Here is a 22917-nt window from a genome sequence, read left to right on the forward strand (position 1 = left end):
ATCTTCAGGATGGACTGGCTGGATCTCCTTGCAGTCCAAGGGACTCTCAAGAGTCTTCTCCAACACCACAGTTCAAAAGCATCAATTCTTCGGTGCTCAGCTTTCTTCACAGTCCAACTCTCACATCTATACATGACCACTGGAAAAACCATAGCCTTGACTAGATGGACCTTTGTTGGCAAAGTAATGTCTCTGCTTTTGAATATGCTATCTAGGTTGGTCATACCTTTCCTTCCAAGGAGTAAGCGTCTTTTAATTTCATGGCTGCAGGTTCTTACAAATATAAGCATTGTTCCAAAGATCATTCAAAACAATATACTGTATTTTTTCTGGCTGTATAGCATATTTCAGCTTAGAAAGTACTTTCACAAATATTTCTTGTTTGATCCTTACCACCCTGTGAGATAAGCATCGTTATCCTTATTTTATATATACAGAGACCAAAGCTTTAAAAAGTAATCACCAGCCAAAAGTAACAAAGGTATAAAGCCTAGATCTCAACCATCACCTCAGACTCCAAATTCTTTGTACTTTCTTCTATAGCATAGCTGTCCTTTGGTCCTACAAAAAAAAAAAAAGTTTAAAATTGCAACTAGTTTTCTTCATGTCAGTTTTTTTTTATTAGACTGTAATTTCTTTACAATGTTGTGTTAGTTTATGCTATACAACAAAGTGAATCGGCTATATGTGTCCCTATATCCCCTCCCTCTGTGACCTCCCTCCCACCCTATGTCAATTCTTTTTTTTTTTTAATACTTTTATTTGCTTATTTTTGACTATGCTGGGTCTTTGTTGCTGCACAGGCTTTTCTCCAGTTTGGCGAGTGGAGGCTACTCTCTAGTAGCTGTGGTGTATGGGCTTAGCTGGCTCAGTATGTGGGGATCTTCCCGGATCAAGGGTCAAACCCACGTCTCTAGAATTGGCAGGTGGATCCTTAACCACTGAGCAACCAGGGAACCCAGATATCAGTTCTTAAAATAACTTAGATTATAAGCTTTTAAGTGCTTTTATTAAAGTAAAATTATCCCATTGATGACACACAAAAAAAACTTTAGCTTTTTTAACTTGGTGAGGTGAGAAGAGCAAAGGCTTTGACTCTGAACAGTTTGCATACCCTGGCTCCTCCATTAAGTGACTAAGCCACAGAGGCTCTTAGTATCTCCAGGTATCAGCATTCTTATCTGAGAAACAGCTTTTAATTCCACTCCGTAGATTTTTGTGAAGGTAAGATGAAATGAAGCTTAAACCCTTCCCTGATACACTGAGGGTCTCAGAGCATGTTAACAGTACTCACCATCTCTGCCTTTAGAAATGCCAACTGGTTTGTGAGTGCAGATGGCACCCCCTAATCCATTCAGACTCCCCACAGCTCACTGCTCACACGTCACTCTCTTACACGTTGGTCCCACTTTGCCCTCTGAAGTGTGCCATTGCCCTTTCGCCCCAAAGTTTCTGCTGTATCCGTCTCCTCATCTAGGGACAGTTAATCCCTCTCCCCGCTCTGCCCCTGCAGACCCACCGTCCCAGCTCTGTGAAAATCTGCAGTTCCTCCCCGACTCCTCCCCTCTCCCACTGCCATCTTTGCACACATCAGTTTACATGTACCCTTTCTGCCAGGTGTTATAAACTCTTTTGTGTACAAAGTTTCATCACTTTTACTAGGTCACATGCCTCAGGCATTTTTGTTGTTACAATTTGGAGAATTCCTGAGAACAATTGATAGATACATAGTAAAAGCTTTGTAAGAACTGGACTTGCGAAAGATGATTAAAGTCATAGCCACTGCTACAGTTCTGGGATTTCAGTAGTCTTTTCTTGTTTCTATACTAATAGAAAATCTTCAAGCTTGGTTCAGAGAGATTTCAAAACAAATATTATCACTAAATTATGATGATTCTACCGCTGCGGGCAGAAAAACTGTGCAGCTAATACAGGCTTTGGAAGAGGTAAGGAAAGTCTTTAAATGACAGTTCTTGGATCGTGAACCATACTTTTGACCTACACAGCAGTCCTGGAAACATATTTAAGAGACTGTTTCATCAGAAGTAAAAGCAGTGTAAGTGAATATGTTCACTGTTGTATACAGTGCCCTAAAATTGGGAAAATAATTAAATGATAATAAAGAGAATGGTAGTGAAATTTATGATATTTCAACTTGCAGAAACATGCATGTAATCTTAAAAAACTAATCATGAAGACAATATAGAGACATTGGGAAAACTATGATAAGGAGGTAAAAGCAAAAGCAAATTTCCATTATATGCACCATTTTTAGGTTTGTAAAAAATGTATGCCTTGGGGGAAAACCTAGAAAAAGATACACAAAAATAAAAATAGTTGTATAATGATCATATGCTTAAAAATAATGTGTTTTCTTTCCTGGAAAAGAAAAGTTTGTTTTTTATCTACTGAAAAATGATTCTCAAAAGAGCATCTTACCTCCACACTCTTAAAACTTGTATGTTTAACCAGGAAAATAAACAAAAGCATCAAAACAATAAGCATACACTCTATTATCTAAAAACAAAAATCATCCATCCTCACCTGGAACCCTGTCCAATTGATATGTATGCATTAATCCTTTTCTTATAAGCTTTTTCTTATTTTTGCAAGGGTTTTAGGATGGCCACTATTATGGCAGCACAGTATAATGCTCCATTGTTAGCATGCCAGTTTCCATAACCATTCCGAAACAATCGCTCACTTGTGCTGTTTCTTTTTTGGTTGTATTTGGATTTTCTAGTCGATAGTACAACTATAAACAACGTTATAAATCTGGGGTGCTTTTTCTCTTTTGCATTATTTATTTTGGCATGTAGCCCATGCCCATTGAATTATATACTTTAAAATGTCAGAACACTATGGAATCATTATTTGTTAAAGAGTTCATCAGAAGAACTTAAAAATGTACAAGTGCCCACTCCTTGGTTGTGGCATGACTTATTTTGTTTTTTAGCAAGCCAGCAAATCCGTGGAATTAGAATTTTCCAATATATGTTTATTGATATTGAAATGGAAAATGGGAGTATTTGCTTATTATGTTATATATGTATGGAATAAGAAATAGTGGAACATTTTCTAATTCTAGAAATATATGCATTGCTTTCTGACTTGGCTTGTACATTTCTGAAATTATATTTTGAAATTAAAATTTTGCCAAGAATGTTAGTTAAGTAGTGTGCTTTATTTGAAGTGCTTTCAAAGAAAAATGAACACCACACAGGCCGTTCAGAATTTTAAAATCCAGTGTGTTTATGTGCTCCAGGTTCAAGAATTTCACCAGCTCGAATCGAATCTGCAAGTGTGTCAGTTTCTTGCTGATACTCGCAAGTTTCTCCACCAAATGATCCGAACCATTAACATCAAAGAGGAGGTCCTGATCACAATGCAGATCATTGGGGACCTTTCTTTTGCTTGGCAGTTAATTGACAGGTAATATGGACAACCTGACATTAGTCCTTGGTGGCAGCCACTGTGAACATCATCTTACACTGATGTCTGTTTGCAGCTTCACGTCTATCATGCAGGAGAGCATAAGGGTGAACCCATCCATGGTCACTAAACTCAGGGCTACATTCCTCAAGGTAAGCAAGTAACAGTAAGATCACATTTGCAGTTTCTGAGCAAGCGTTGACCTTCATTTTTACCTCATTCATTAATTCAGTCCAGGATCTCATCCTTTTAGAAAGTTGGACAATTTTAAGTATTTTTATAGACTGAAAACTTTTAGCAAATTTTTCATGAGAGTGTAGTTGGCAAAAGATGTGAGAAATAAAGTTTAAATTCAAAATAGATGTTGGGATGTCTTACAAAAATTGTTTTTAATGAAGAAATTGATTTTTTATAGGTTTTACCAAGATACTAAAAATGTACATTCTTTATTCCCTAGACATGAATAAAATCCTTTTCCTTATTCACTTAAAAAAATTCTTGTTGAGCTTCTGCTATATTCTAAGATGTCCTCTAAAGATTAGGGAAGGGGACTTCCTTGGTGATTCAGTGATTAAGACTCCAAGCTTCCAATGCTGGGGACATGGGTTCAATCCCTGGTCAAGGAACTAAGATCTCACATGCCACATGGTTCAGCCAAGAAATAAAATTAAAAAATAAGAAGGTTACGTAATAATGGTGAACAAAACAGGCATGGATTGACCCTTCTCTCAAGGTAATTTCATTTAGTGATAAATGAACAAATAATTTACTCAGTGTCTTCTGATGAAACTACCTGTGAAGATGTGTCACAACCCAGATTGCCGGGCCCCACCCCCGGAGCTTCTGATGAAGTAAACCTATGTGGGGTTCAAGAATCAGCATCTCTAACAAGATGTCAGGTGATGCTGACGCTGCTGGTCCAGCGACCACAACTTGAGAGCCACTGCCGTAGCAGATACCTGTCATTTTACATTATATCCTTGTCAGAAACTGAACTGATGAAGTTCAGTCATTGTCGCTGTCTTTTGAGCAAAGCCTAGGAGCTTCGTTGTATGTTACTCCTTCTAGAAAGAGAGATTTCTAGGACTTTTTGAAACAGAGAAACAGTGGTGTCTTATTTTCCTTCCAGCTTGCCTCTGCCCTTGACCTGCCCCTTCTCCGTATTAATCAAGCAAATAGCCCTGACCTTCTCAGCGTGTCTCAATATTATTCTGGTGAATTGGTGTCCTATGTGAGAAAGGTAAGAAATGCATCAAGGTGATACTTATTTTAATGGCAAACTAACTGCTATTTTGGGATGGTATGGGGAGGGAGGAGGGAGGAGGGTTCAGGATGGAGAACACATGTATACCTGTGGCTGATTCATTTTGATATTTGGCAAAACTAATACAATTATGTAAAGTTTAAAAATAAAATTTAAAAATAAATAAATAAATAAATACAAATGATATGCTTGGGGCCCTGAGAAAAAGTACACCTGTTATTCCTTTCCCTCACTCCTTTTTTTTTTTTATTGACGTGTACTTAATTTATGATGTATTAGCTTCAAGTGTGCAGCAAAGTGATTCAGTTATACATATATATAGGTTATTACAAGACCATGCTCTGTAGTAGGTGCTTGTTCATCTGTTGTATACATAGTAGTTGTATATACTTTTCCTTAATTCTTAATTTGATTCCTGAAATTGTCAATACCTGAAAATAAATTTATTCTTACTGGTACTGTGGGTGTGCAGATACGTTTTTACTTTCTTTTTTTTTTTTTTGTCAAATATATATATATTTTAAATTTACTTATTTTAATTAGAGGCTAATTACTTTACAATATTGTATTGGTTTTGCCATGCATCAACATGAATCCGCCACAGGTGCACACGTGTTCCCCATCCTGAACCCCCTCCCACCTCCCTCCCCATACCATCCCTCTGGGTCATCCCAGTGCACCAGCCCCAAGCATCCTGTATCGTGCATCAAACCTGGACTGGCGATTCGTTTCTTATATGATATTATACATGTTTCAATGCCATTCTCCCAAATCATCCCCCCTTCCTCTCCCACAGAGTCCAAAAGACTGTTCTATACATCTGTGTCTCTTTTGCTTATTTTTTAAATGCTGATGGTATTAACCCCCATTTTATAGGTATAGAGATTGAGAAACTGTGACTTTGAAGGTAGCTTCTTCAAAGTCACAGTTGGTAACTGTCACTAATTGGAACTTAAAGTTTTCAGGAGAATTGTGGTCCTTGTTTGAATAACTTACGGTGTGACTTAGAGCCACACAGGCCTGGCTTAAATTGTCCTGTGTCACGTACTAGCTGAGGGCTCTACAGCCATGTTACTTAACATCTCTGAATCTTAGCTTTTGAAAAATTTATAATGTGGGAGTGATACATCTTTTACAGCATTTCTAGGAGAATTAGCTTAATCTCTTGTGAGCAGTTCATGTTTGAAGGAACGTAGCCCTGTGCCTGGGAGCAGTTACTAAAAGAATGTTTGTGAGAGCCCCCCCAGCCCTTTCCTGCAGATGAAGGGCTTTTTTTTTTTTTTCTTAATAAATGGACACCCTTTTTACTGTTGTCCTAGCATCTGTCAAACTAAGAGAGAGAAAATAGGAGGTTCACTTGTTTTTCCTCTTTTCCCTTTCACTAAAGGTGTTGCAGATTATTCCAGAAAGCATGTTTACTTCCCTTCTAAAGATCATAAAGCTTCAGACCCACGATATCATTGAAGTGCCCACCCGGCTGGACAAAGACAAGCTGAGGGACTATGCTCAGCTCGGCCCACGATATGAGGTGGTGTGTCCCTTTAACATCTGCCTTTTGACGTTTAACCCCCAAAACCATGAAGTAGCACAACTCTGTGTCACCTGCCGTGTCCCCAAGATCCCCGGATCAGTTCTGATTTATTTTTCTACACTCTCAATGGTAACCAGGTTTTGTTATTTTAGTGCAATCTTACCTTCATTCTTCACAATGTCCTGGTATCATTCAAGGCCTCACCTGCCTGAATGTTCTCAGAGGGAGTGGAACTCAGTTGGTCACTTTTCTTTTGAACCATCTTGGTTCATGACTCAGTGGTTCAAAATAATCCATATTCCATGAATAAAGTAATCCATACTCCATAAACCACTTCAAATAGGCAGATATTTAAGGCCATTCCACAATTAAGCAGTCTCAGAAGTAGTTCTTCCCAAATGCCTCTGCTTTTCTTTCTTCCTGAACTTAGAGACCTGAAAAGTAAAATCAAGTAAAATTTGAAAATGTGATAACCAGCATCAATTTCACATCCTTTGACATAACTCCAGAAGTTTCATTAGGCATTGAGATCATCAAGCTCAGAATTTCCACATTGATTCTAACTCAAGAATATAGCCTCGGTCAACCTTTTCAGTGTCTCCCAGCATTGTTTGAAAAGAATGTGGACTGCAGTAAAAGGGAGATTACCTTTTCAGTGTCTCCATGAGCCTTTTGATTTTGGAAGGTATCATCTATATCACTGAGTCCTGCTTTCATCTAATGTGTGAAATACTGAGGCCCAAAGAAGGGCAAATGATCCATCAAAGGGTAGAGAATAATAGAACATCTGACTCAGTCTCCTGGTAGGTCTGACAGTGGTCAACACCACAGAGCCTCATTTCTGACCAGGACATGTACACGCAGGTGCCTTCAAGCTACATGCTGTTCTCTTGGCTTTGCCCTTCAGAACTATTACCAATTATTTTAGCTTCCCATAGAAGTGATGGGTCTTTTATGAGAAGTGCTTCATTAACCTCTTTTTCTTTGTTGAAGGTTGCCAAGCTTACTCATGCTATTTCCATTTTTACTGAAGGCATCTTAATGATGAAGACAACTTTAGTCGGCATCATCAAGGTAATGGTCTTAATGCTAGTCTCTGTGGCTTCATAATAAGCCTCTCTGTCATTTGGATTTTTGTGGAATTTATCCTGTGGGGGTAGTGTCATCATCGTATGCCCCTCACTATTTCACATGCAGCGTATGATTTTCATTTTAGTCACTTATGAACAAAGAAAGAGAAAGCATTATTATCCCCATTTTTCGTAACACCCAGGAATTCCTAAACACTAAGAAAAAAATTTTTATTGAATTTTTGTAATAACAAAACAATAATTCAATTCCCTTAGGCAAAGAAGCTTGCTTACTTGATCACTTACTGTCTCTTTCCGCCTTGCCTGCAACCTTTCTTTCTCTTGATGTTTTTGTACTGCACCCCAGGTGCAGAGAGCTGAGATCATAATGGTAACCTCTGACCACAGGCCATTGCCATCACCAGTACATGCCAGCTCCTGTCTTATTTTTCTCTTTCTCTTCTCCTGATACCCACCCCCAGACCCTATAGCACCCACTCTGTTTGATTTCTGTCCATAAATATGCAAGTCTCCTTATTTTTAGCAAGTAGTAGTATTTTATGTGTGCACATTTTTTATTTCTCTAAATCATATTCTGCTCCAAAGCCTCATTCTTTTTCTAACATTTCTCACTAGTTATTGCTTTCAGGATTTATTTATGTTGTAGTGAGGTGGTTGGTTACTTCTAACTGCTGCAGAGAATTCCACATTTTACTTAACTGTTCCCCAGGGCACCGATGCTGCTCATTTTCATACCTGTGCTTCCTGTTATCATCAGCAATGTCTAGATTAGCATCTCTGAACATGTCCCCACGTAGGCCTGTGCAAGAATTGCACTGAAGTCTGCCTGCCCAGAAGTGGGTCGGAGTCTTAGGGCACATTTGTACTTAATTTGTCTCAGTACAGCCAGATTGCCTCCTCACATGACTTGTTTCCTGTGTATCTACCCCCATTTTGGCCAACACTAGCCATGATCCGCTTCCTAATTTTTGTTCTCCAAACGGGTCTAAAGTGGTATATTGTTGCTGTTTTATTATAATTTGCAATCCTTAGATGACTATGATACACCCACTCAGTTCGTGGTGCTCTTAAATATTTTTCCATTTATCTGACATCAGTAGAATCTTAACATTTCTAATTTTCTAAAGAATTTTCATTGAATTGCTGGATATAACATTTGTGTTAATGAAATCCAAGAAAATATAGGAAATGAACCTAAATAGAAATAGAACTTTACTATGTTGTTTCTAGAAATGTAGTAAAGAAATACCATTCTAGCCCTGTAGTATTAATAGACTCTATTAAACTTGCTTTAGGCCTGATGCCAGTTTAAGTCAGTTGATATTCAGAAAGTACACAGACAAGCTATCACTTCTCACTCATCTTTATGTGATGATACATCCTAGGACCAGATTAGTCTTAAATGCAAAGTGACTAGTTGGATGTAATAAAACCTAGTAATTAGCAATAATTATCAAAGGAAAGACTGCCTAAGAAAAATGTAAATCTCTTACCAGAATCTTTCACTTAATAAGCACAAGTATATTAGTGTTAGTTGCTCAGTCATGTCAGACTCTTTGCAGCCCTATGGACTGTAGTCCGCCAGGTTCCTCTTACATGGGATTTCCCAGGTAAAAATACTGGAGTGGGTTGCCGTTCCTCAAGGGTCTCCCTCATTACAGGCAGATTCTTTATCATCTGAGTCACCAGGGAAGCACCAATAAGTGCACAGGGAATGTCATCTTGACATCCTTTAAGCTTACATTGTCTCTGCCAGTTTAACAACTCAGGGCTTTATGTGGGATCCCATGGCCTTCACTAACCTGTAATCTTTGAATGCTATGGATCTATTTCAAACCCTTTCAAAGAGTTTTAATTCATTTCAGTTAATATGAGTTAAAACAAGTGAAATATACACAGATACACATAAAATGTCCGTTGTTAGATGTAGCCAAAGTAATAGAAATAGCCTAAGCATTTTATGAGTGAAAGAATGGCTGAATATATCATGGTGCAGTCACACTGTGGATTACTTTCCTGCCATTCAAAAATAACTTACCACCAGGAAATTTCCACAATGTAAAGTGGAAAGGCAATTGCAGAACAACATGTAGTATATATATGTTCATATTGGATTAACCAAAAATTTCATTCAGAGTTTTCATAACCTCTTAAATAAATAAATCCTAGGACTAGATTGGTCCAGATGAACTTTTTGGCCAACCCAATATTTTGATCCCATTTAGACTTTTTTTTTCTTGGAGGATAATTGCTTTACAATATTGTATTGGTTTCTGCCATACATCAACATGAATCAGTCACAGGTATACATCTATCCCCTCCCTTCTGAACCCCCTTCCCCATCTCCCAACCCCTTAGGTTGTCACAGAGCCACGGGTTGAGCTCCCAGTGTCACACAGCTAATTCCCTCTTGCTGTTTTACATATAGTAAGGTATATGTTTCCAGACTGTTCTCTCCATTCATCCCACCCCTCCTTCCTGCACTGTGTCCCCAAGTCTGCTCTCCACCCCTGCCTCTCCATTGCTCCCCTGCAGATGCGTAGACCGTACAGCCACCGTGGAGAACACAGTGGAGATTCCGTAAAACGCTAGACATAGAACTACCACGTGACCATTTAGATTTCTTAATGAATATGTTTAAGAACAAATACACATCTAAATTAGTAGAGGAGGGTCTGGGGGACCCATGTGAAAACTGTTAACTGCTGTTAACCACAGGAGGTAGACAGAACTGTAAGGAAGCAGCTGTGTGACAGGGTCTTTCCCTTCCCCGTGAGCACTCCGCAGGTTGATTGGTGGAAGTCTGGGGAGAATGGGAAGGGCCCTTTAAGACCATGAGATTCATGAAAACATTGAACTCTTTTTCATGAAATGTGTTTTTATAAGGGCTGTTTCTTTGGAAATTTCATTTTAGCTGCTTGAATTTGTTTTCATTGACTGTATTTGTTTATAATTTACCCTTTTCTTGTGAAATACAGCATAGATGCCTAAAGCTATCGAAACAGTTGTGTAGCTTGATAGGTTAGTGTGAGATAAAGACCACTCACTCTCAGCACCTCTCAAACCCAGAGGTACAGTTCAGCCAGCTCCCACCCCAGGATCCTCCTTGTGGGCCCTGACCTAATCCCAGTCTCTCTGTTTGTAGTTTTATTACCCAGAAGTAAATCTCTAGACACTTTAGTTCAGATTTGCCCATTTTAAAAAAATGTATGTCTTTTAAGACTGATTTACTCCTCAGATTCCTCCTTCATTCCTTTCTTTCCTTACAATTTGCCTGTTGAAGAACTCAAGTTCTTCACCTGTTGTTTCTCCTCAGTCTGGCTTTCAATGACTACCTGATCACAGTGTAGTCCGACAAGTTCCTCTGGCTTCTGTATTTTCAGAAACTCTTTCATTGCAGTTATCTTCCTTAAAGTTTAAATATCATCAAATCCAGATGGAACCCATCTTTATGACTTTTTAAAATAATAAGTCTTGACAAATTAAAAGAAACATGTCTTAGAGAATTCAAAGGACTGTATTAAAACTATTTCATGTTTTATAGATTTGACAGACTTTTAGGGAATAACAAAAGCTTTCTCATTATAGAAAAAAAGAATCAGCAAAATAAGCTATAGAGTTAAATAGCAGATTTCTTTCCTATTTTATCTCCCTAATTACAAACAGCATCCTGAGAATGCTGAAAGAAGAAAGAAGTGTTGAATCTGTCAACCCCAAGCTTGACTTTGCTCGTATGATTATAGATGCCCTTAGATGACTTCCAGATGAGAGACGTGCACTGAATTCCAGTGCAAGCCATTCAGCCCACTGCCTCCTGGTGAGGAGAAAAGGCACTTTTAATGAGATGATCAAAATGTGAGGCCATTTAAACTTTCCATACCCAACATCTTTGAAATGACGTAAAATTATCATGAATGTTGCTGAGATAAACTAAGTTCTGCCGAGGTAACAGGTTTTAATAATTCTATCCGAGCTGTACAAGATCAAAGAGGGGCAGGAAACGGGAAGGAAAAATCATAATCATTTAGGATTGAGGTAGGGAAGTGCTCCCCTACAGATTCTGGAGACTGTCTTTCCTCTGGGTTTCTCCCAGACTGAGCTTTTCCTCACTGACATTTAATGCTTTTCAATTTGCATTTAGGTGGACCCGAAACAACTGCTAGAGGATGGAATCAGGAAGGAGCTGGTTAAGCGTGTTGCTTTTGCCCTTCACAGGGGTTTGATCTTCAACCCCCGAGCCAAGGTACCCAATCACCAGAATGAATCTGTCCTTGCCCTCGACTCAGCTTGCAGAATGTCCTAGAACGTCATTTTGAACACGAACAAGACCTTTTTTCTTATCTAACATATATCTACTGTATCATGTTCAGTACAATCAGCTGATGTGCTTTTTGATCCTATCTTTTTTTTTTAATTTTGGTGGGGTTTTTTATTAATTTATTTAATTGAAGGATAATTGCTTTACAGAATTGTGTTGGTTTCCAAACATCAATGTAAATCAGCCATAGATAGACATATGTTCCCTCCCTGTTGAACCTCCCTCCTGCCTCCCGCCCCATCCCACCCTTGATCCTATCTTATAAGCATTCATATTATAAGAAAATCCTTTTTAAACTCAGCCCTTTCCTTCACTTCAAGTTTAAGAATTAAACTGATGTTTATGATTCCAGGTTCCTTCTTGTAGTGAAAAGAATTTGTTAAGCCTAAAGCAGACTGGAACTACAAAGGCTATAATTTTTTTCTTTTGCTTGATCATATTCTAGAGAATATGATCATTTTTCTCAGGAGAGAAAGAGAAGGCCTGAAATTTACATCTGAAATCACATCAGTAAATTCAATTTAAAATTAAGATTAGAGTCGTCAAATGATGAGAGAAATCACTGATATTCATTTTTTATATTCTTTTATATGAGGCTTTCTTCCCCAATGAATGAAATATATTCTTTATTGGATGCCTGGCATAAATCACCACCCACTGTAAATGAGGTAGGAATAAGTATTTCCAGAGCTGTCTTCAGCTGTCACGGTGGTCTCTCATTGGGATTTCCTTGACAGTCTCATGTAGGCATTAGTGGTTGACAGACTATGCCAGTCTAACAGGTTTCTGTTTCTTCTTTCACACAGCCGAGTGAACTGATGCCCAAGCTGAAAGAGCTGGGAGCCACCATGGATGGATTCCATCGTTCTTTTGAATATATTCAGGACTATGTCAATATTTATGGTCTGAAAATCTGGCAGGAAGAAGTATCTCGTATCATAAATTACAATGTGGAACAAGAGTGTAATAACTTCTTAAGAACAAAGGTATCTAAACAGATTTTAATATTCGTGACTATATATCACTTCTGACATGCCCCAAACCTCAGAAATGCCAACAACAAAGTTTGTTTAAATAATTACTAAAATTCCGTAACCACGATAGAGTCACAAATACCTTCAGAGTAACTTCAGGAGCTATGAGGGTTGCAGAAAGGTTTCTGTGACCCCTGACCTCTCCAAGTTTACTGTCCTTAGGAGAAAGCAGACTTAATTACATGGCTACAAAATGAAACCATCTGGTATAGTCATTTTAAATCAGGTACACAGGAGTTCCAAAGACTTAAGAGCTCATCTGGGTTTGATCAGAGTATATACCTAAGAGTATATACCTAAATGCTGGGTCATTTAGTAGTTCTGCATTTAACTTGCAAACCACCAACCTGTTTCCCACAGTGCCTGCACCATTTGTTCATTCCCACCAGCAGTGTCTGAGGGTTCTAGGTGTTCCACATCCTCGCCAACACTTGTTAATTTCCTCTTTTTTTCTTTTTAATTATAACCATCCTAGTGATTCTGAATGGTATTTCATTGTGGCTTTGATTTGCATTTCCATCATGACTAATGATGTTGAGCATCTTTTCATGTGCTTATCAACCATGTTATATCTTTGGAGAAATGTCAAGTCCTTTCCTATTTTCTGTTGGATTATTTGAGCACCACATTCTTAAGTGTCACAGCTGAGAAGACTGATGTTAGTAATTTAACAAGGAGTCACTCGCAAGTTTTTAATTAGGGAACTGACGTGATTCAGGTGACATTTTCAAAAGATTATGTATCTTCCAGCCCTATATTTTGGATGTATATTATTACATTGTCAACTTGTAAGACAGAAAGTAAGAAATTCCTGTGTCTTTTTCCACTTCTCCTCAATCACTTCACTTTTTCACAGTTATTTCTTTTTTTAATAAACATTGTATGTGGTATTTCTGGGAGGCTGGTACTACAGTTTTTAAAATTTCTTCTTCAAAATCGAGGAGCCATTTGTGTTCACTATTCATGCAATGTTATCTTTGTAAAGCTATGTAAGAAAAGGACAATTAGGTTAACTTATCCAAGATGCACTAGATATTTATGTCCTTGGGGGTCTTTTTTTTTTTTTTCTAGATTCAAGATTGGCAAAGTATGTACCAGTCCACTCATATTCCAATACCAAAGTTTACCCCTGTGGACGAGTCTGTAACATTTATTGGTCGACTCTGCAGAGAGATCTTGCGAATCACAGACCCGAAGTAAGTGTACCTCAGTTCCGCTGGGCCTTGAACATTATGGACAGCAAGTCTCTAAACATATCGATCATATCCTTGACCTCTACTCAGATCATATCCTTGTTCCTGCCATCGTTGGAGCCTTTCTCATGGGTTGATTAAGTTTACTTTTTCTGGGACTGCATGTTTTCCTCAGTGTGACTGAGGTCACCCCAGTCCAAAGACATATAAATGAAAACAATTAGAAGGTCTGTTCTTCAGTTGAGCCTCTGATGAAACAAACAGCGGGTACTAAGCCCTACTAAGGGGAGAGCAGGCTCCTGTCTGCTCTTGTGTTCACCCTGGGCCTGTGCCTGCTCAGTGGAATGACCAGTGTGGTTTCCCAGGAAACGGTGGTATCTCTCCTTTCTCAGTCCAGCTATGCGGGTGAAGTCAACTTTGTGCAAGGTAAATGTCCTCATGAAATGTCTTCTCTGTACTGCCTTCACACTCAGGCTGATTTTGTCTGTCAGAACTTAAGAAACTTGACAAACCGTATGTCACCTTCAGCAGAAATGAGTTTGGTCTGTGACTTATGGGCCAAAAAGATTAAGTGATCCAAAATGTTTTGGGACTTCTCCTTTCTCAGTCCCCATGGGTTGATCTCAGAAGCCCTCCTAGAAACCTGTCTGCCTCACTCACCTAGTGCCAGCTTAATACTGGCAGACAGGATTAAGCCTGACTGGGATTTCCATGTCATGTATGGCATCAAAATTGGGAGCCTCTCAGGTGACGCAAAGTGCCCACACTGAATGGTGGAAGCAGGATGCTTTGAAGCCTGAAAGTAGACTGCCGCTCTGGGAGCCATCTTGTTCTTGCATTTAGTTCCAAATTTAAAATTCCCTGGCTCCTGAGTCTCTTAATTCCCTCCCAAGCTTCATTTCAGTAAAGATATGTATTGGTTCTGAGGATTGGGGCCATATCATTTTGTGGGGGCTGTTGAAAGTAGAGGCTAAAATTCTACCCCAGACATACCCAATCCAACCCTCCAGAAATGGGATCTTGACATCTGTTTTTTTAAACATGTTCTACCATTGACTTAGGGCTTCCCAGGTGGCTCAGTGGGTAAAGAATCCACCAGCAATGCAAGAGACACAAAAGGTGGGGGTTTGATCCCTGGGTTGGAAGACCCCCTGGAGGAGGACATGGCAACCACTCCAGTATTCTTGCCTGGGAAATCCCATGGGCAGAGGAGCCTGGCGGACTGCAGTCCATAGGGTTGCAAAGAGTTATGCACGACTGAAGTGACTGAAAACACACACTTGCACCATTGATTTAAGGTCCCCATGCGAACATTTGAGACTCTTGGTGGTTGTGGGTGTGGTGTTAGAATCAGGCCTGTCCAAGACTCAGTTATTTCATGTATAAAGTGAAAGTCAAACAGCTTGTACATCACAGCGCTATTCTGAGGATGAAGAGAGAGCACTCGGAAAAGTCTGGCCCAGGGCCTGACACGTAGGCAGTCCTCAGTAAATGTTGTCAGTTTCTATCATCACCATCGTCACACTCCTGAGTCTCAAAGGGAATCGTTGGTCGATGACCAGGACTAGGAGGAAAGAGGAAATGGCCTCAGACGTGAGGGTATGAGGATTCAAAGTTCCTTTCTTACCCAAGTGGAAATGGCACAAGACACTGTTTCATCCACAGTCTCTGGATATTTACAGAAGACCCTCCAGAGAGGCAGTGGGGCCCTGAAGTCTTCCAGCCTGATGACTGAATCTAGCCTTGTCCTTGAGACATGACTCAACTACCCAACCCAGTGGAAACGCATCATTCAAACTGGTGACATAGCAAGGGCAGGAAGAGGTGACTTCACTGAATTTCGCCTTCCTGGCCCATTGGACATTCACTGTGAGGTGTCTTGGGTGCCCAGATGCAGGGGTTATTAAAACACAGATCATGAAACCATTGTTCTTCCTATCCGATGCCCCTAATCCTATTGCATCCCTCATCCTTTCAGGGTGAATTCTGAGCTACTTTTGGGTTTTGAGTGTGTTTTATTTATGTTTTAGAATGACGTGTCACATTGACCAGCTGAACACTTGGTATGATATGAAAACCCATCAAGAAGTGACCAGCAGCCGCCTTTTCTCAGAAATCCAAAACACCTTGGGGACTTTCGGTCTGAACGGGTTAGACAGGCTTCTGTGCTTTATGATTGTGAAAGAGTTACAGGTGAGCCTTCAGGTGTCCGGGTGTGTTCTGCTGTCCTGAGGAGGAAGGGAGTAGATGGTTTAGCTTTTCTTTTGTGCTTTCCTATACTGACATCAGCCATATTTATGTAATTCCTGTTAAATAGAGAAGAGCTGAGAATAAACTAGAATCTCTTTGGCCAGCATAGTATTTTTACCGGTAGACAGTTTTTGTGAATTTCATCTTGGAAACCAGCAACTCCCCCCAGCAGGGGATGTTTCTGATGGGAACCGGAAGTTGTGTCTTCCCCGTCGTCTTATTTGTAGCTTTGTGTGAATGAGGCTTGTCTGTGTTCTGTGTAGCCTTTGAGTTAACTGGAGCGTTTCTTCATTTTATTCATTATATTTGATTCTTTGATCATGCCTTCTCGTTTTAGAATTTCCTCAGCATGTTTCAGAAAATTATCTTGCGAGACAGAACTGTGCAGGAGACTTTAAAAACCCTCATGAATGCCGTCAGCCCCCTAAAAAGCATTGTAGGTAAGTGTTGTAAAACAGGCCTGAGGTAGAGAGAACACTGTAGCCTTTCCAAATTTACTAAATAGAAACTCGTATTTTAACCTTTCAGCAAACTCGAATAAAATTTACTTTTCTGCTATTGCCAAAACCCAGAAGATTTGGACTGCTTATCTCGAGGCTATCATGAAGGTACGTTGTGAGAGAAGCAATGCTATGTTTTTTTTTGTTATTTCTGGTAACTTGGTTACCCCAAGAAAGCCACTCTTCTTTCTTTGGCCATCAAACCAAAAATACATCATTTCGAGTTTATCATTATTTCTAAATGAGTCTGTTCTTTGGCTGTTCTGGACAGTGCTTTTCATTGGCCCATTTATCATGCTTCTTTCACTGAAGAAAGCTTTCATTCTGAAATGCCTTTTAGCAAGAGGTGCTTTCACTCAAGGAAATGGGAGTTTTCCTCCCTCAGTCATCCCCGTCCTCATGTGACAGGTTCATTAATGAGCTGCTGTCGGTTTGCTGCCCTGATCTCAGCCTTTAGAGTAGTGAAGTAGCTGCACAAAAACTAGAAGGCCAGGTTCCTTTGGACATGTTATCCTTACACGGACTAGAACGTGTGTCTTTGGAAATGAGTGAGAAAGTAAGACGGGGAGATGATAGGTACACGTCGTCTTGTTGTACTTCACTTTACTGCACTTTGCAGGTATTGCATTTTGTACAGATTGAAAATTTGTGACAACCCTGTGTCGAGCAAATCTGTCACCACCATTTTTCCAACAACTGTTGCTCACTTGGTGTCGCGTTTCAGGAATTCCCGCAGCACTGCGGGTTTTTCACTGTTGTTGTCTTTGTGACAGTGACTGGGATCAGTGACCTTTGTTACAACTCTGAAGGATGGCTAGCTTTTTTGGCAATAAAGTATTTTTAAATTATTTTTTAGACACAATGCTTTTATACACTTAATAGACTACAACATAATGTAAACATAACTTTTATATGTGCTGGAAAACCAGAAAATTCATGTGGCTCACTTTATTGCAATATTTGCTTTATTATGGTGATCTGGAGCCAAACTCAGTATTTCCAAGGTGTGCCTGTGATTTGTCGGATGGAAATCCAGGTTGCTTTAGAATCCACGCATCTGCCTTTACACTGTGCATTGACTTCCAGAGACACCCTGTATCTTCTGCATATCCTTCTCTCATCCCTTGATGATCTGAGACAGTCAGTAACCCTTTGTTGAACACCCTTATGTGGGTGCAGAACATTGTCAGTTGCTGTAAGAGTTCAAGGAAGCTGGCTGTCTCCCTGGAAAGCCTACTCACAGTACAGTAGGAAAGAGTAGATTTCCTGGTGGAAAACTGACTGATGGTTAAAAGCGTCAGATACCAAAGGAGAAGTCTAGACTCCTCACAGAATTTGGAGCAGTCCCGTTCTCTTGTTCCCAATTACGTAAGTTGCTCATTGAAACAGGAGTTGTTGGTGTCTCAGCCCAATTCACAGTATATTTTTCATCATTTCATTGAGTTTTTGTTCTAATTTGGAAACTTAAAATTGAATAGAAGCCTTCGGCTCTGCTAGATGGCCTCTTGTTATATAGGTCTGACTTGCCCTAAGCCAGGATAACAAGGGAAGGAAGTTATAATAAATCTGTTCTTTTAATTGCTTGAGAATTACATTTTGTTAAAATTGGCTTCCATTGTTATCCTATATGTTATATTTCATACATTCAAAAGAACTATTCTGAGACAGCATCCATAGACTTCTCCAACTTTCTAAAGATGTCCAAAGTGCCAACAAAACGTGAAGAACCCCTGGTTTCAGGGTTATCATTGTTAGAAGGGCTTTCTTGGAAGATTGTATGTAGGTTATTTTATCACCTTGATTATTTCATGATCTGTAATCGTGAGGGATGTAGACAGACTGATACTGACCAAATGTTAGAGTGAAATGGCACCCTTAGGACTTGAGAAAGTTCAGTTTAGGACAGATAAAGAAAGTAGGGCTTCTCATTAGTGGTTACTGAACATGAGAACTTATTCTAAAAGATCAAAAATAGAGCTTCAGAACACATACCTTTAATCCACGGACAACAAGAACATTAATGGTTCACTTTTAGACTATTAGGTTCAGTATTAGACTTCAGGGTTCTGTTGAGGTTGGCACACAGAATCTCTGCAGGCATTTCTTGAAGGGTCCCTTGTGCTCCATCAGGGGTGATGCTGGTCTTAGGCATGAAACCAGTCCAGGAAATCCTTGAATTTTTCTGTAGAATGTTGTGAACCTTTCAATAAAAACTTGTCATCTTTTTGTTCATCATCTTGTCCCTGTTCTTTCTCTTGCTTGTTCACAGGTTGGGCAGATGCAGATTCTGAGACAACAGATCGCCAATGAATTAAATTATTCTTGTCGGTTTGACTCCAAACACCTGGCAGCTGCTCTGGAGAACCTCAATAAGTAAGTGCTGGCATTTGAAGCAGCCACCTCTGGGCCTAGACTGTTCATCAGCAGTCAGCATCCAGTGTCTTCAGCGCATACTCTTTTTTTTATTGGAGGATAGTTGCTTTACAATGTTGTGCTAGTTTCTCCTGTACGGCACAGTGAATAAGCTGCATGTCATACCTGAATCCCCTCTTTTTTTGGATTTCTTTTCCATTTAGGTCGCCACAGAGTATTGAGTAGAGTTCCCTGTGCTCTATAGTAGGTTTTCATTAGTTATCTGTTTTATACATTCAGTCTCTGGGTGGCTGAGTGGTAAAGAATCCACCTGCAAGACAGGAGACATGGGCCCAATTCCTGGGTCAGGAAGATCCTCTGGAGGAGGGCATGGCAACCCACTCCAGTATTCTTGCCTAGAGAATCCCATGGACAGAGGAGCCTGGTGGGCTACAGTCCATGGGGTCACAAAGAGTCAGGAATGAAGCAACTGAGCATGCATGCAGGCACCTACTCATTTAAGTTCTTTTTGAGTGAGAACACTCTCTGAATTTATAGGCTTCCTTCCCATAGGTAATCACATCTATCTTCAGAAGCCTCTCGCTTCAGTATTGTCTGTTTTTTTGATGGAATCATTTCAGCCAACACGTATTGATCACTTAATACACATCAGACAGTTCGCTAGATTCTTGCCCAGACTGAGAAAGCAATTGTCACCAAAATCCGCACTTGACTTTCCATGGAACTGAATCACTGATTGTCCTGAGCGGAATTAGAAGCACCTTGATGACCAGGCATGGCTGTGGACACATATCCTAGCATCCAGTCACACTCTCCACCTGACCAGCAGCTTGCTCTCAAAATTTTGAGCCTCGTGCTTAAAGATAAACAATCCACACTTCTTGGTCACAAAGTCAGTGTGCTTTTGACAAAGTAGGTATTGAAACTAGTTCAGTCAACTCATAAAAATTTAAGTGGTGAAAGCATTTGATTTGGGTGAACTCTAAAAGAAAACATAATTCAAGTTCAGATTTCCCACTTATCACCAATCACAGGTGTGGAAATTGGGAATTCAAAGGGAGCAAGCCCTTGTTACACAGATGAGGACACTGAATCCCTGGAAGATTGTATCATAGCTTGTGTTAACTGTTGTCTGTATTCATTTTATCTCTAACATTTATCACTATTGTTGTTGTTTTTCTTCATTCAGGGCACTCCTAGCAGATATCGAAGCCCACTATCAGGACCCTTCACTTCCTTACCCCAAAGAAGATAACACACTCTTATTTGAAATCACTGCCTATCTGGAGGCAGCTGGCATCCACAACCCACTGAACAAGGTTCATGATTACTAACATGTAATATAATGGTGTGATGGGAGACAGGGTGGGACCAAAGGCCATCTGGCCCAGGCAGCAGATCCCCACATTCCATCTGATGTTGGAAGACCTGGTTCCAATCCCAGAAACTCTGTTCTCGTGATCCTCTGCCCTTTCTGGGTTCCCATTCCCTACGTGTAATATGAGGATGATCACGCCTCCCCTGCCTGACTCAGGGCTGTGGGAGTCAACAGTGATAACAGTGTTTGTCAGAACTGAGTGACAAGTGCTGTATCGGTAAGAGATGAGTTTTAGGTTTCTCTGGGGTTTGGTATTTGAACTGCACCTAAATGGTGGCATCGATCCTTCTTGCCCAAAGACTCTTCCCTCCTTGGCTGACAGTAATGACAGTCAGAATCTGGGGAGACAGGCTGTCTTCTGCTGTTCTGATCTCCATAAACCTCTGAGAACTGGAAGCGTTTTTCACAAGTTAGTGCCAGATCGCATGTAGTGCCAGAACCTGTCCCAGACTGACTTGAGGCTGTTGATACTCCTGTGAATTGTCATGTTTTTGCAGAAATACAGATAACTTTGCTTATAGTCTACACTGTATTGCCTACCTAAAATCTTTATTGTAATATGAAATTCTGAGATCTGTATGATCCCCTGGGTTTGAGGTAAGATTATAAACATAAAAAGCACCTAACATTTTACTAGGAATTATGTGCCAAGCACTGTGGTAACCCTGAATAGGTGCTCTCACTTAATCTCACAGCAGCCTCATGAAATGTGCCCTTACCGGGGGAGGAACCTGAGGCTCAGAGGTTGATAACTTCCCAGGGCCCCACAGTAGCCAGCGATGGAGCCAGGCTGTCTGACCAGAGTTGGTGCTGCTGGCCAGGATGCCACCTGCCTCCCAGGGAATCAGGATGACTAGAGCGGGGAGATGGCTGGGTGTGGCCTGACTGTGCTTTCTGCCTCGTGAACTGGGCAGGAGACCGTTCTGTGGCATTGCCCAGGGAAAAGGAAGTGGCAGTGGGAGCCGCGCTTGCTTTCCTTACGCACGGCCATGCAGTGCCATGTGGCTCTTCCTTCTTTGTGCCTCTTTTCTCTCTCCCTCTCTTTGTCCTCCTTCCGGCTTGGCCTTGACTTTCTTGCTCATCTCCCTCCCCCCAACCCCCTCATTTTGTTACTGACATTAAGAGGATTGGAGGGAGAAAAATAGGATTGGGGGTAGCTGGGAATGACTGCTAATCTCTACGCAAAATTGTTCCTTTCCCAAGAGGGCTAATTGTCAAGTAGGTGTCTGTGTTTGGAGGGAGAGGGGGTCAGTGGTATTAAATAAAACTCTGAAGGCAGCGAATTAATGGAACCACCCTAGTTTTCAGTAGTCAGAAGAGCAAACTGAAATTAAATGGCAGCTTTCCATTTGAAACTGTGTTTTCTCTTTCCAGATATACATCACGACAAAGCGCTTACCCTACTTCCCGGTGGTCAACTTTCTGTTTTTGATCGCCCAGCTGCCAAAGCTTCAGTACAACAAAAATCTAGGTGCTGTATGACATTTATTCTTTACAGTAAGGAACAATGGTGGTAGATTAACATCTAACCAAACATCCCTTGGTAGAGAATGCTGTGTCACATATGAGGTCTTAGTAATTGCATGTTTATAAAATTCCACGTCCTTGGGCCTCTGAAATATCATGAAGACGGTGGATTTAATATCAACCAAGTATAACCCATCTTTAACTTACAGTGGTTGATTATCCAACTTGTAAAATGTGTGGGACCTTTGCTTCTCTCTTTTCTTTAAAGGAGCTGATTTTGGTGGGAAAGAAGTTTCTTTTGGTTAATGTCCTATTCTTTCAGTAGCTGTCATGTGCTTACTATGGAGCTTTGGTATGAAGAGTAACAGTACAGTTACAGAGAGGAGACTAATCCTCTGTTACTTTACCTTGGGATATCTGTTACTTTAGTTTTGAAAATACTTGATACAAACAATAGTTACCAAAGGCTATCAGTATATTTGTCCTATCCAGCATTATAGCCCAACTTTTTGTGTGTCGTTGACTTTATCTTAAACATTTTTGTAAGATTCCCAGGTATTTCCTCTGTCTCCAAACTTGGTAGAGTTTTTTAAAGTCTGCTATAGAGTTTAATTTACTTTAAAAGTATTTTCTATAAATGTAACCGTATACTTTTTTTAACCAGCAATTCTAAAATGTTTTTCTTCTTTGAAGTATTTCCCTTCCTATTTCAAAAGTTTTTTAGGATAAAGATGTGGATTCTCTTTAAGGTTTTTAATTTCCTCATTCAAAAAAATTCCTTTATTCCAGACACAGCCCCCATAACAATATTTGTCACAGCCGCAGAATGCAGGGCCTGGTTCTCAGTCACTTAATGTTAGTCACTCAGCCGTGTCCGACTCTTTGCAACCCCGTGGACTATAGTCTCTGTCCGTGGATTTCCAAGGAAGAATACTGGAGGGCGTTGCCATTCCCTTCTCCAGCGTATCTTCCCAGCCCAGGGATCGAACCCAGGTCTCCTGCATTGCAGGCGGATTCTTACCAGCTGAGCCACAGGGAAGCTCAGTCCCTTAGTCATGTGTAACTCTTTGTGGCCCCATGGACAGT

General features: G+C 40.2%; 1 protein-coding gene across 1 annotated transcript in view; it reads left to right on the forward strand.

Moving 5' to 3' along the window:
* KIAA0196 (KIAA0196 ortholog) overlaps positions 1 to 22917 on the forward strand; it is a 53214-nt gene that overhangs the window by 23940 nt on the left and 6357 nt on the right. Inside the window, exons 12-26 of the mRNA XM_010838885.1 lie at positions 1834 to 1946; positions 3266 to 3432; positions 3509 to 3584; positions 4562 to 4672; positions 6084 to 6224; positions 7221 to 7301; positions 11460 to 11561; positions 12443 to 12622; positions 13742 to 13866; positions 15894 to 16056; positions 16451 to 16553; positions 16642 to 16721; positions 18883 to 18986; positions 20176 to 20305; positions 21739 to 21835. Coding sequence (XP_010837187.1) covers positions 1834 to 1946; positions 3266 to 3432; positions 3509 to 3584; positions 4562 to 4672; positions 6084 to 6224; positions 7221 to 7301; positions 11460 to 11561; positions 12443 to 12622; positions 13742 to 13866; positions 15894 to 16056; positions 16451 to 16553; positions 16642 to 16721; positions 18883 to 18986; positions 20176 to 20305; positions 21739 to 21835 — 1773 coding nt within the window. The remainder of the gene's footprint in view (positions 1 to 1833; positions 1947 to 3265; positions 3433 to 3508; positions 3585 to 4561; positions 4673 to 6083; positions 6225 to 7220; positions 7302 to 11459; positions 11562 to 12442; positions 12623 to 13741; positions 13867 to 15893; positions 16057 to 16450; positions 16554 to 16641; positions 16722 to 18882; positions 18987 to 20175; positions 20306 to 21738; positions 21836 to 22917) is intronic.

This window comes from Bison bison, unplaced genomic scaffold, assembly GCF_000754665.1.
Source record: "Bison bison bison isolate TAMUID 2011002044 unplaced genomic scaffold, Bison_UMD1.0 scf7180017864108, whole genome shotgun sequence".
In the NCBI taxonomy this organism is placed as follows: Eukaryota; Metazoa; Chordata; class Mammalia; order Artiodactyla; family Bovidae; genus Bison; species Bison bison.